This window comes from Pseudochaenichthys georgianus, chromosome 1, assembly GCF_902827115.2.
Source record: "Pseudochaenichthys georgianus chromosome 1, fPseGeo1.2, whole genome shotgun sequence".
Taxonomy (NCBI): domain Eukaryota; kingdom Metazoa; phylum Chordata; class Actinopteri; order Perciformes; family Channichthyidae; genus Pseudochaenichthys; species Pseudochaenichthys georgianus.
Genome location: NC_047503.1, coordinates 24831541 through 24843918, shown reverse-complemented (window position 1 = coordinate 24843918; position 12378 = coordinate 24831541). Strand labels below are relative to the sequence as shown.

Here is a 12378-nt window from a genome sequence, read left to right as displayed (position 1 = left end):
AGTTTAATGAAAACACTGTAAGATATGTATTCCTGTATTTATTGATGTTTTTATTCCTACATTTATTTATGCTTGTATCTATTTATACTTATGACATGTTCCGACCTCTATCAGTGAGGGTCTGAGCTCTCTTGATTCCATCGTGTCACCGGGCCCGGGTACAGGAGGGGTAATATGGTTCTTATTATACATCCATGGGTATTATATGAGCGTTGTGATTCAACCGATCTGAATCGCTTCCTGAAGCAGTCACGTGGTATCGACAGGCAGCGAGGCTTCGTTTGTCATCGGTGACGTCACTGGCCCAAAACGATACAAGCCTCGGTACATGCTTCACAAAAAGCTTCGGGGATTACTCAACACACGCTCCGAAGCCTCGGCGCAATACGTAACATCACTACTCATTTACCTGTTTGTCTTTGTTAACACATGCAGATATTGATTTCTGTTAATCCACTTGATGTGTCTATTATCTAATACTACACAATTTGTACCTGCCAAATACGTAAGGTAAGGTAATTACCTTACCTTACCTGGGGTAGGTAATTTTGGGGTAGGTAATTTTAGAGAAACCAGCTCGAATTTGAAAATACACAGCCGGAAAAAATCTGCCACTTCCTCACAGAGCCCCTCCTCCAACACACACGAACGCGCACATGACCAATGAGGGCACGAGATAAGCTTGTACACAGATGAAAGGCTGACAGGCAGGGAGGACATCCAGTTATTTTAGCTGGCCCGGCTAAAATGATTGGTTGTGCTTTTTACAGTAGCCTACTACGGCTTCCACGGATGACATTTTTGTATGGATTTTTTGTCAAAGCACTTCAGATATTCATTGCTATCGGGATGTTAAGAGCATTCCATGGAATATAACAACAAGTGTATCTCGAGCCGGTTTCTCAAATGTACCTACCCCACCTTTAAGGGGAAAGGAATTAGGAGGTAAAACATTCAACGCAATGGTGACCTCTGCTGGATGGGGTTATTATTATTATTATTTTTACCACTAATCAAGGATTCCTTACAGTAATTTAACAGACAGACAAAGTCTGTGTCCTCTTTTTTTATTTACAAACATTACATAAAGAAAATACAAAAAAAGCATGTTCATTTCACATTCACTTGTTGATGCATATGACAGAAGGGACAAGGAGATACATGGGCTTATATTCACACAAGTGTACATATTAATGCCAAGTCAACTTATAAATCAACCACTTGGAATGAATACTGCGCAGCATTTTTATTGTTTGATGGACTTTTATCATTCACAATGCCTTGTCAAAAAGAAAAATCGCAGATCAAATATCACAATACATTTTATTGATTAAATCCAGACATCCTGACAACATAACAATTGCACTGCTCTTATTTCATTCCGTTTCGTTTAAAAATATCTTATTTTATCCTCTACAATTGTATTTTATTTATCTATTTATAATCAGCTGAATATCAAACAAAGCAGTCATCAAATAGTGTCAAATCAAATGTTTTATAGTTGAAGACATGGAGACTGATATAAACATGTGAACGTTGAAGGAATAAGCAGTAATAATGAGGCTAATGTTAAATATCTTGTCAAAAGTGAGTTAACCTGTGGGCTGTACAATGTCGATGAACAGAGTTTCCAAGTGACAGCAGTCAAAGTTAGTCCAAAACGTTGGCTACACCTTGCCTCTTATAAAAGTGGCTTTTAGGAGTTTACAACAATCGTTTCATCTGATTTAACAAAAAGGATTGAGATAAAGTTTAAGTCCTATTTGTGCTGGGTTTAAGCCATCATTCTCAGTCCACAACTTTGATTCTCAAACGTTTTGTAAACACAAAAAGTAAGACCCATCACAGTCTTTCATACACGTTGATGGCCTTTTAAGTTATTCAAATATTCTCTGGTGGCCCTCTAAATGTCAGTCTCTTTCAGGCCGTAGCAGTCTGCAAGATCATATAACTGATAACTGCTCTGCTCACAGGAGTTGTAAATCCCCATAGAGACGGTGTCCACTATGTCAATCCGACCCACTGCAGGTGAGCTTCCTTTTCCCGGCCCTCCCTTGATTTTTTTTGACAGGTTGTTCACTTTCTCTTTGAGCTGGAAGGAGGATTTTTGCAGTGGTGGAAACAGACTCCATCTTTTGAAAGCTGGCGAGCGCCCTTTCCCCTTGTATAACAAAGAGCTGCCACAGGATTCGTTCACAGGGAAGCCAACCTTACGCTCTCCCCTCTGATCTCTCGTCATTCCCTTAACAGCCGTCCGCCACTTCTGGTCATAGAAGCGACGCAGGACCCTCTTTCTTTGGTGACACTGGCACCTGAGGATCCGAGTGAATGCCCGCTGGAACTCTTTGCTGGAGCAAGGGTAGATCATGGGGTTGATGCAGCTGTTGAAGTAGCCCAGCCAGAAGATCACCTTGAAAAGCGTTTCCGATGGCTTCAGTGCTGAGAAAAAGGCACCTATAGAAGAAGAAACCATAACAAATATTAGTGAGTAAATGCAAACTGCAAGTACTGTCTACTGCTGCATTTTCACAAAGTATCTTAAACTATACACCAAGAACAGTTACAGAACAATGTAAATAGATCATCATCAATCATGATTTTTGCAATAGTATGCTGTATGGCATTTTTTTTATTTGGACTTATAAGTTTACATTATTTAAAAATAAACATATAATCCATTTTAAAATGGGATAAGGTTTGTAAGAAACAATATACAAAAGCATTGTACAATTAAACAATGTGTATTTACAGCTGTATTATTATTATGCTACATTTATACATTTGTCATCCTTCTGACACTTGGGTGTTCACAGCACTTTTTTATGATGATTTATAGTGCAGCAATAACGAGAGTTGACATTGTGTAGACTTTGATTAATGGGGAAAGATATTAACAGTGCATGCTTCCACCACAAGCCCTAATGCAAAAAACTATTTATGAAGCTCATGTGATAATAAGATGGATTTGTAAAGTGCTAAGTACATTATATTTTTGAATGATTGTAATGTATGTACATTTGACCATCATTAACTTGACAGCTGACAACATGGAGGGAATTTATATAATTTCCTGAGGTGTATGCTTTTTCTGAGGGCATAAGGCAGTATATACACCTTGTCTTGATAGGTGTTAAAATGAGACAGCACAAATGCAGAGTAGTAGTACCTGATTTAATGTAATGCATGTATGCTGCCCTGACTTGTGCAGACGTTTATTCAAACCATGTGTGTGTCACTAGTGTCAAAATGATGGAGAATCCAGCCTTAGACTATTTTAAATATTCCTGATCAGCTTTCTCTGAGATGATGGAGCATTACAATTTAAGAGCTTAGTCTAGTTCAGGGACTAGTTGACTCAAGACAATATGATAACTTTTGGCTGTTAACAAGATTTCATATATCTTTACAATAAAGAATATTACAATAATTATAAAGTAATAGTGTGGGGTTAAAAGGTCATGTTTTCTGCCCTAGTTGTTTGGTTCAATTAATAATACTCGCTATGGAAATGTATTTATGATATTAATGCTGCCTTTTCCTATTGCTTTGTAGACTCCCATGGCTTGGATTTAACACAATTGTTGACCCTGGACACTAACGCAACACGTCTCATTGGTCTGCACTGCCTGTGCCAAGTAGTCCATTTTCATTTCAGTTATGTTGGTAGGATAATGTGGAAATAAACAAAAATGGCTTGTATGTGATTTTCCAAGTAATGGTTTCATGCTGCTTTGACATCAGCTATGCACAGCATACTGTGTACTTGATTGTGCCATTAACTCAGACACAAAAACGGTATAATAACTCTGAGTTCTCACTTTTACTAGTAACATTATCTGCATGAACAGTATTATGTGTGTAGCATCGGCTGCCTGCCACTTTACTTCTATTCCTGTGAGACCTCATCTGTAAACAAGGCTCAACCCGGTAAAACAATAAGATACATACAGTGGTTAAATAAGGTGACGCTCTCTATTGATTCTTCCCACTGAAATGATCTCACCTTAACCCTCCTGTTATCCTCAGATTTACTTTACACCCTTTAACCTCTGGGGTAAATTTGACCCCAGTAGTTTAAAACTCAAGACAATGATCATATTTCAAATCTTAACCAAAATGTATGTCTCTGGTGCTTTAGGTATCTTAGTTGACTACCTAAATAACCATTTAAATAAAACATTACTGCAACCTTCCCCCCCACAGACCCATTTATACATCCAGAATTCCTATTATGTGACTATCGAAAAATATATAAATCACCATAACATCTCACTGACTGAAATAAAATGTTAAAGTAAGATCTTTTTGATGTTGTTAAAGGACCAATAACTAAAGCAGAGGTTAGTTTCTTTTTACAATGATACATTTGCATGTAATAGTCACCTCGATATCATCCCACACAATCAACACAAATATGTGTAAAATGTTGACATTTCTATATGTTTTGTACTACTAAAACAGCCTGGGGTCAAATTGACCCCAAGGGACACCGATGCGTACAAAGTGCGTAGAGGACATATAAAAAAGATCTTCATGTTCATTTTATGTTTACTCATTAGTCCGCACTAAATTAGGAAAAGTCATGAAATACTAAGCAAAGAAAATAATGTGAACAATTTTTTTAGATACGTAAAACATTGAATGTGGTCAAATTGACCCCATGGATAACAGGAGGGTTAAAGCAGTCAGCCATTGATTTACCACTCTGAAATACAACTCCGACACCACAACTTTTATATCCGATGTTTGCAAGATGATTTATAATTTTGATATTTTTGTGGATGGGATTTTTGTTAAAGTTCATTCTTATACATACATGTTAAATCATTAAATGCTTTGAATACACATTAAAGCTGATAAAGGAGTGTGGGGACCTGTCCAATAAAAAAAAAAAGTCTGTGTGATTAGAGGAATTCCTGATCTGTCCGTTCTGAGTTATAGAACCTACAGTTTTATCCTATTGACATGAAATGTTCTGTGTCAACCTTTGATGGCTCTTTGAAACTTGCCCTCGACATAGCGCCACAAAAGAGCAAGCTTTAGTTCAGCTACACTTTGCATGATCACTGGTATGGATTTATAGTAAGCCATGCCCATGTTGATCAAATGACACATTGGAATGATAATAATAGCCAGCGTGCTACTTATGTTACCAGAAACTGAACATATTACAGTAGGTGGAATATTGTTAAAGTAAAAAGCATGCAATTTACTTGAATTCTTAAGTGTTATGGCTTGAAGAGAACATAAGTCTTAAGGTAATGGTTTCAATTTATCTTAGTAATCCTGTAGTGACTTTAGAATTGTCCCCAATATCAATACACATGTTTTGTATTGAAACAAATTCTCTATGCATACATTTATTGCAAACAGTCATTTTCATCCAACCTAGTGCATTACTATTACACAGTAAGTGTAGGATGCACAATACCTTTTTCAAAACAAAGTCAACTATAAATCTTAATAATTGGAGGCTTGAAAAAAGTATGACTGTGTGTCTTTTATACTGATTGGGCTTATTTCAGCTACAAATAAAGGAAAATCAGCCCATTTCAACACTTTTGAATGATGCATACAAAAAAATGAACTCTAATCATTGAGTGAGAAGTGATTCTCAAAGGCTATTTCTCTTTTTACCATCAGTTTCTGGTATTCATGGGATTGGTGCACTAATAAAACAAATCTTGTTAGGGCACTCTCTGCAGCTTCAGATGAGTCAGACTACTCAGTCTAGGTTTGCATCATCGCAGAGAAAAGGCCTGATTGACCCAAGAGGTGCTAAGAGTGCAGGTCTGCCTCCCAGCAAAAGGTTACTCATTAATGATGTGCCTCAGCAGCGTACCAGCATCAATCTGTCTGAATCACCAAGTAAGCTGGGCTAGAAATTATAGGTTGTGTCTATTCCACGCTGTCAATCAGTCCTTTAGGAAACAAACAGCCTGCCCTCATAGGGATCAACCCATCCCTATGAGGACTTTGTGTTTTAAACAACTTCTTCCGAATTCTGAGTCATATTGCTGTTGTGTATCGTCAAAATTGTTGAGTCTAGTCATGTTTCATGTATTTGTTTAGTCATTTTTTGTCTTGTCTCCCACTTCCTGTTTTATTTTGACACTCACCTGTTTCATTCCAGGTTCCTTGACTCCCTATCCTTGTGTGTCTCCCACTCTCATCAGCACCATCCCGCCCCTGATTGTTTTCCATCTTGTCAGAGAGGATTGTGTGTAGGACAGATGGTTTCAAGCAAAGACTTTAAATTACCAAGAATTCTTACATTTATTAGGCTTTTACATCCATTATGATACAGCAACAGCTATGATTATGTTTGGATAATTTAGGGGTACTTGGTGGTCTGATCATAACTATTCCTCTAATGATAATCATTTATGTTCACCCTTTTGTTTTCTCTTTTGAATACTGATCCCAAGGAGTGCCACACTCAATCATGGACTCTTTCAGACGTGAGATCCTGGGCGACGAATTCTAAATCCAGGCTGTTTATTATGATCAAAAAAGCAAAGTTAATGTAATTGTATTATGAACGTTCTTTCTTAAGGACACTGATTCTCTGTTCATACATTAGCTACAATACAAACAGAAATCCAAATCAACATGTTTCAGAATGGTCTCAATATGTATTGTGCCTAATCTTACTGTAAAAATGTGTAATGGCGATATAATGTGTTCAATGTCCCATTGTAGTGAGTGATGTATTCGTACAACACAATACACTTTCATAAAAACTAACTTCTCTCTTGACACATTTTTAATCATATGATGAGTTGAAGTATCCATATAATGGATACAAATAAACTTGGCCTTTCTCTCCTATTAACTCAATAAAGTGATTAACAGCTCCTACTTCATTTATGGCACATTGTCTCTCCCTGCAGGCTTTGCTTTAATATTTAATTTCAATAAATCTGGAGGTGGAGCAAGAAAGAGAGTGCTGTAAGTGCTATTGATAATATACTGGCCATTTGCTCAGCTTTTACAATCAATTATGTGAAATATATTCTAAATAAAAATTCTAGGGGCAGCCGAAAGTGTGGATGTTGTCAATACTATTATTTTCTGTAAGTGTCACTGTACGCATGATGCATACTCGAGTATGTCTCATGCTTTTTTCCATATCTCATCCTGTCAATACTGTGGTCAGTTTAAAAGCTCTTAACATCAAACATGCAAATGTTTGCATGTTTGATGTTTGATGCAGTCTTCAGTTTAATCCCATATTCTCAAGTCTTGCAGGTCTAATGTGTTGTTAACATTGAGCAGTCCAAGCTCTGCTACAAATATAGACACTGAAACAAGACCCTGTAAAACTCGCTTTATTTTGTTGTGTTACTATGTGAGAGCATTACTAAAATAGGTAGCTCACTGAATATGCTACATGTCATTAAATGTAACATATTCAGCTGTGATGGCTGCAATTCGGACAGAATTCAGTTTTAGAGTGCTCATTACTGAAGAATGTCAGTCTATTATGACTGCTCTTTCAAACATTTGATATAGGACATCTGAATGAAAATAGGCTCTCAGACAGGAAAACAATCCACATCCTGATCATGTTGCAGATTTGACCTTTTCTGACCAAAATATGTGTTTTCATAACAATTGTAATCTTGTGGATCAATTCCTGGCCTATTTCTTAAAATAAACAGCAATTAAATTAAATTAGATTTATAGTTTGCTCTTGTGTTAACATATTATTGTGTATGTACCTAGACGTAGTTGATGTACGTTTTCTTTAGTTCATTGATAAAACACCGGCAGCCATAGCAGGCTGAACAAGTTAAATCACTTCAAATTACGCAAATGCAATGATTTCTTACATTAGCTAACAAAATATAACTGCAGACAATTGCCCACAATATCAGCCGGTGGGATCATAAATTCAAGTGCGTATCACAATGGCTTTGCTGTCCTTTAGAATAGTAGCCTACATTTAACATTGAGCATATAAAGTTATACATATATAGGTGAAAAAGACACACATGGGGCAGATTTGATCGTGGACCACTGGAAATAGAAATATATTTTAAAGTTATAAACATACCCATCGACAGGAAGAAGAAAAAGGGCATCCAACATAGGATGAACATCCCCACCACTATAGCGAGGGTTTTAGCAGCCTTCTTCTCCCTGGAGAACTTCATCAGTCGCACTGAGAGCGAACTCCGGAACGGGTGGTTTTTTGAGCTGCTTGGGCGCGCGTCCTCCAGCACGCTGCGACAGTGTATCCGGAGGACCACTTCGATCGACTTATTTCTCTCTCGTTTGACGCCCGCTTCTAGACTCTTAGTAGTCCTGCGGACCACCACGTAGACCCGAAAATACATGATGAGAATGACCATAAGCGGGAGGTAGAAGGAGAAGAGAGAGGAGAAGAGCGCGTAGCCCGGCTCCTCTGTGATTTTGCAGATTCTCTCGTCCACAGGCGGCGGTTCCTTCCATCCGAGGAGCGGTCCAACAGAGATAACAGTGGATGATACCCAAACTAACACTAAAATAGCCACTGCCTTCTTCTCTGTCATTATAGTTGGGTATTTCAGGCAGTGTTTAACACCTATGTACCGGTCGATGGAGATTACGCAGAGGCTGAGGATGGATGCGGTGCAGCAGAGCACATCCACCGCTGCCCAGATGTTACAGAAAACACGGCCAAACACCCAGCATCCCAGAACCTCCAGAGATGCAGAGAAAGGCAGCACAATAATGCTCAGAAGCAAGTCCGCGATGGCTAAGTTGACAATGAAGAAGTTTGTGACAGTCTGCAAATGTTTATTGCAGACAACAGACAGGATAACCAAAATGTTGCCAACAATTGCCACCGAAATAAAGACGGCGAGAAAGACGCCAACCCCGACTACCTTTGAGTCCATTGTGAAGTTCGCACATGGCGTGATGCTGTCGTTTTGGTCCACAAGAGATCCATTGAAAGTTTCAGCAAAATAGATCCCATAGTTGCTTTCGTTCCTCAAGTTATGCTCTGTCATCTTGAAACGCCATAAAGAGAACTTTATAGTAAGTTATCTTTAAAAGAGCATTTCACCTTAGGGTTTTCAGTCTCTCTTTCCAGTCAAACGGTCGTCCTCCGGGTAGAGCGAATTATATTTGAAAATATATTTCGCAAATGAAATCATCAGAGAAAAGTCAACATAATCACATGCTATTGCATGCATGGTTACGAAGCTGTTGTTTGTCCAATCGATAAATAAAACATCTGAAAGGTTTTGATTCTGAAAGAAACACAAGGCATATTATTTAGATTGTAAAGCCGATGAATGGGAGTCAGAGGCGGCGTGTTGAGTATGGAACTCCACACTTTATTTGCCATTAGTTTACACAGAAAGGTAGGAACAATTTCATTACATGCTATTAGCATTGCTACTCAAGCTATAGAATGATAACAAACCACAGGTGCGCTACTTAACAGTTACGTGGCGCAACACACTTTCTATAACACAGTGAATTATGTCCCGTAATGTTCCACCACAAGATACAATTAAAATAAGAACGAAAATATCTGATAAATCTTGCTGTATTTCTACGCATTTCTTACTTGTGATGGTTTTCCTCTGACTGGCGGCATCCTTTGCAACAACTCCCCGATCACTGAGTCAGAGCTGGTACAGCAGGTCTGAACCTACAGCTCCACCCACAAGTCACATAATTTACTGTTGCGTTCAAAGTCTCCACAAAAGAGCGTCACCTAAAAGCTAGCCACGTATGTTACATGACACACCTATTGACACTATTCATGTCCTTAAGTGGACTATTTTCATTAACAGTGGATACATGTTTATGTTTACCATAGTCATATAATGCCCTCCCGGAAAACTGCCCGACACAACCTCTCATCCATCATGCAAAGATAAGACAAAGCAGCATCTGACAGATAATATAAACAGCCACCAGGCAGGCACCAACAACCCAGTTCTTACCACCAGAGTACAACAAATGAGAGTTCCTTCTTGAAAAGCTGTGAAGTTTCCCAGTGACACTGCAGCTGACATCTTCAGGGCTTGTGTGAACAGCTCATAAGCAGGACAGGCCACCAGGGAGCCTGCAGGAGAGGACAGGTCAAGAGGCAGGGTCAGAGAGCGGACAACCAATCCCTGCCATGGGAAAACATCAGCCCAGTGTGCTGTGATATGCAACTCCATCTTTTATTATGTGTTGGAACTCAGTGATTGTGCTATATGTTAAATGTTTGTTTTTCATGTATTGTGTATTGATATCTGTCTATGTTGATGTTACACATGGAGCTGCTGTGATGCAAGTCAAATTTCAGACTTTATCTGACCATTAAAGTATTATCGTATCGTAACTCAAACATGTAATCGTGAAAAGTAATCAAATATCTTATATCGCCATGTTGACTTATCTAAGAGGTGAATCCAAATCCAGATTTCACAGTTAACCTTTAGCTGATTATCCCCTCTTGTTGTACACATCATGTACAATTCTTTAGTTTTGAAGGATTAGAAGATCTAAGCATACACATTGCAGTTTCTTGCAAATTAATCTCCAAACTATTCAACATGTAAAATCAGTTTTTGCAGGAATAAGCTAATTAGTGGAGAGATATGTTTTTTTCAAGTCAAACTTTACTGGTGTGCATTTCATTGCAAAAAAAGCCAGGCACCAAAGAACACAATTAAGTGATTACACCTGACAGTATACAAAAGCTGAAGAATATTGCATCACCCTTTTGTTTCCCCCGTCTTCTTTTTATTTTTACAGCTTCAAATAAGGCTAAACGTTTGTAGTCATAGCGGGCATGTTGGATGATGTGTGTTTCTGAGCAGTTCAAAAAGCATTGGATTCAAAAATGTATTTAGCCTGGGCTAATGTGGGCATTTTTTTAATTCATGCTTTTTATTGAATGGCAGATTGAATGTGATACAGCTATCCTCTGCTCTCCAGTTTGGTTATCCTTTGACAGTTTATGTTAGCAAACTAGGTTCTGATATTCAGACAGTGCTCTTTCCATGTGAGTAGTCACAGTGAGTCTGCTCAGCTGTCCGAGCACACTCTCTTTATTGGATTCAGAAAAACAGCCTCATCCAGCCCACCTGCTCCCCGTATGAGAAGGCTAAATCTACCGTCACGCAGAGCTAACTTCAGGTCATTAGAGGAGTCAGGGCATGAGCCTGTCAAAATCAGGATGTTTCAAGTAATGATGTTTAGGATTAAATGCAGTTTACATGTTTGGTACAATGTTGAAATAAAAATGTTGTTTTAAGAGCATTTCATATTCCAACGAATCCTTTTGCTCCTGACTTATTGTAAATGGTGCCTCTTTAAATGATCACTCTCTGATTTAGGGGTGTTTGAGGGTGTTGAAATCCATACTGTGTTTATTTTGTAGGACATGCCCCTTCTATTTAGGGTACTATTTATAGTACCCTACTTTAAGGACAGTGCACCAGGTAAATGATCCTAAACATAAAACTAAAGCAACCAATTCGTTTTTTGGACAAACAGTGGAATGATGAGTGTGTGCTTCAGAGGCTAAAGACCAGAATAAAGGCAGAATAACCTCCAAAACAAGCAGGAGTTGGCTTCAGTACAAGTCTTTTAGAAGACACCACATGTCTGCTTATGTCTATGACTGCAGGTTGACATTGATCACAATGTTTTACATTCAAAACAGGTTTACATTGCGTTGTTCTGTACATTTTGGTCCTGTAAAATGGGGGGATTGCACACTGTACATACCTGCTCTTTGGCTGCACTTTGACCTCTGTGCAAATTCCATGTATTTCCTGTGATAATGTACTTTCATATTACAGAAACAAAGAATATTTTCAGCCTGTCTGCCTATATGTTTATCATTAGATTGTTTGTCTAAACAGCTGTCAGCAAAATGTCATAAGCAAAACATCTTTTAAAGATTTTGCTGTTACTGTATGTGTGTTTTTAAATATTTGAAAATATGTTGCCGGCTGACGTAAGGAGAAGGGGGGGGGGGCTTTTCTTGCCTACGCTTTTTTTTCAGTTTCCATTTCTGATTTTTTCCACACATCACACACGCACTTAAACACATTCTTTCTTTCCCCCTGGGATTCTCAATATGCTAATCTGCCCGAGACATTGACTCCGTTCATCTTATCGGTCTTCAGCAGAGCGCTGGGATTCAGCCATGTCTTGTTTTGACATCACTTCATACATGACTGTTCTAATGCTTAAAACAAAGAAGGTCAAATTGCTACAGGTTTCTCACACTGCTTCTTGATTGATTTGTTAAAAGTGGTCAGGAAAACAATTGACCAGGATCTGTTTTTAGGGAAGATTCTGCGGGCTTTCCAACATGGCATAAGCAAGCTCCTTTTTGCTGTGAATTTAAACCACTTTGCTTCAATGTCAAAC

General features: G+C 38.4%; 1 protein-coding gene across 1 annotated transcript; it reads right to left on the bottom strand.

Annotated features, from left to right (window-relative positions):
• Positions 1–1114: 1114 nt before the first annotated feature.
• Positions 1115–10038, bottom strand: adra1d (adrenoceptor alpha 1D). The gene is made up of 4 exons (XM_034087856.2): positions 9948–10038; positions 9566–9655; positions 8060–9242; positions 1115–2454 (listed from the first exon to the last, which is right to left on the bottom strand). The coding sequence occupies exons 3-4, from the start codon at positions 8997–8999 to the stop codon at positions 1904–1906; spliced, it is 1491 nt and encodes a 496-aa protein (XP_033943747.1). The 5' UTR covers positions 9000–9242; positions 9566–9655; positions 9948–10038; the 3' UTR covers positions 1115–1903.
• Between the last annotated feature and the right edge of the window lie 2340 nt (positions 10039–12378).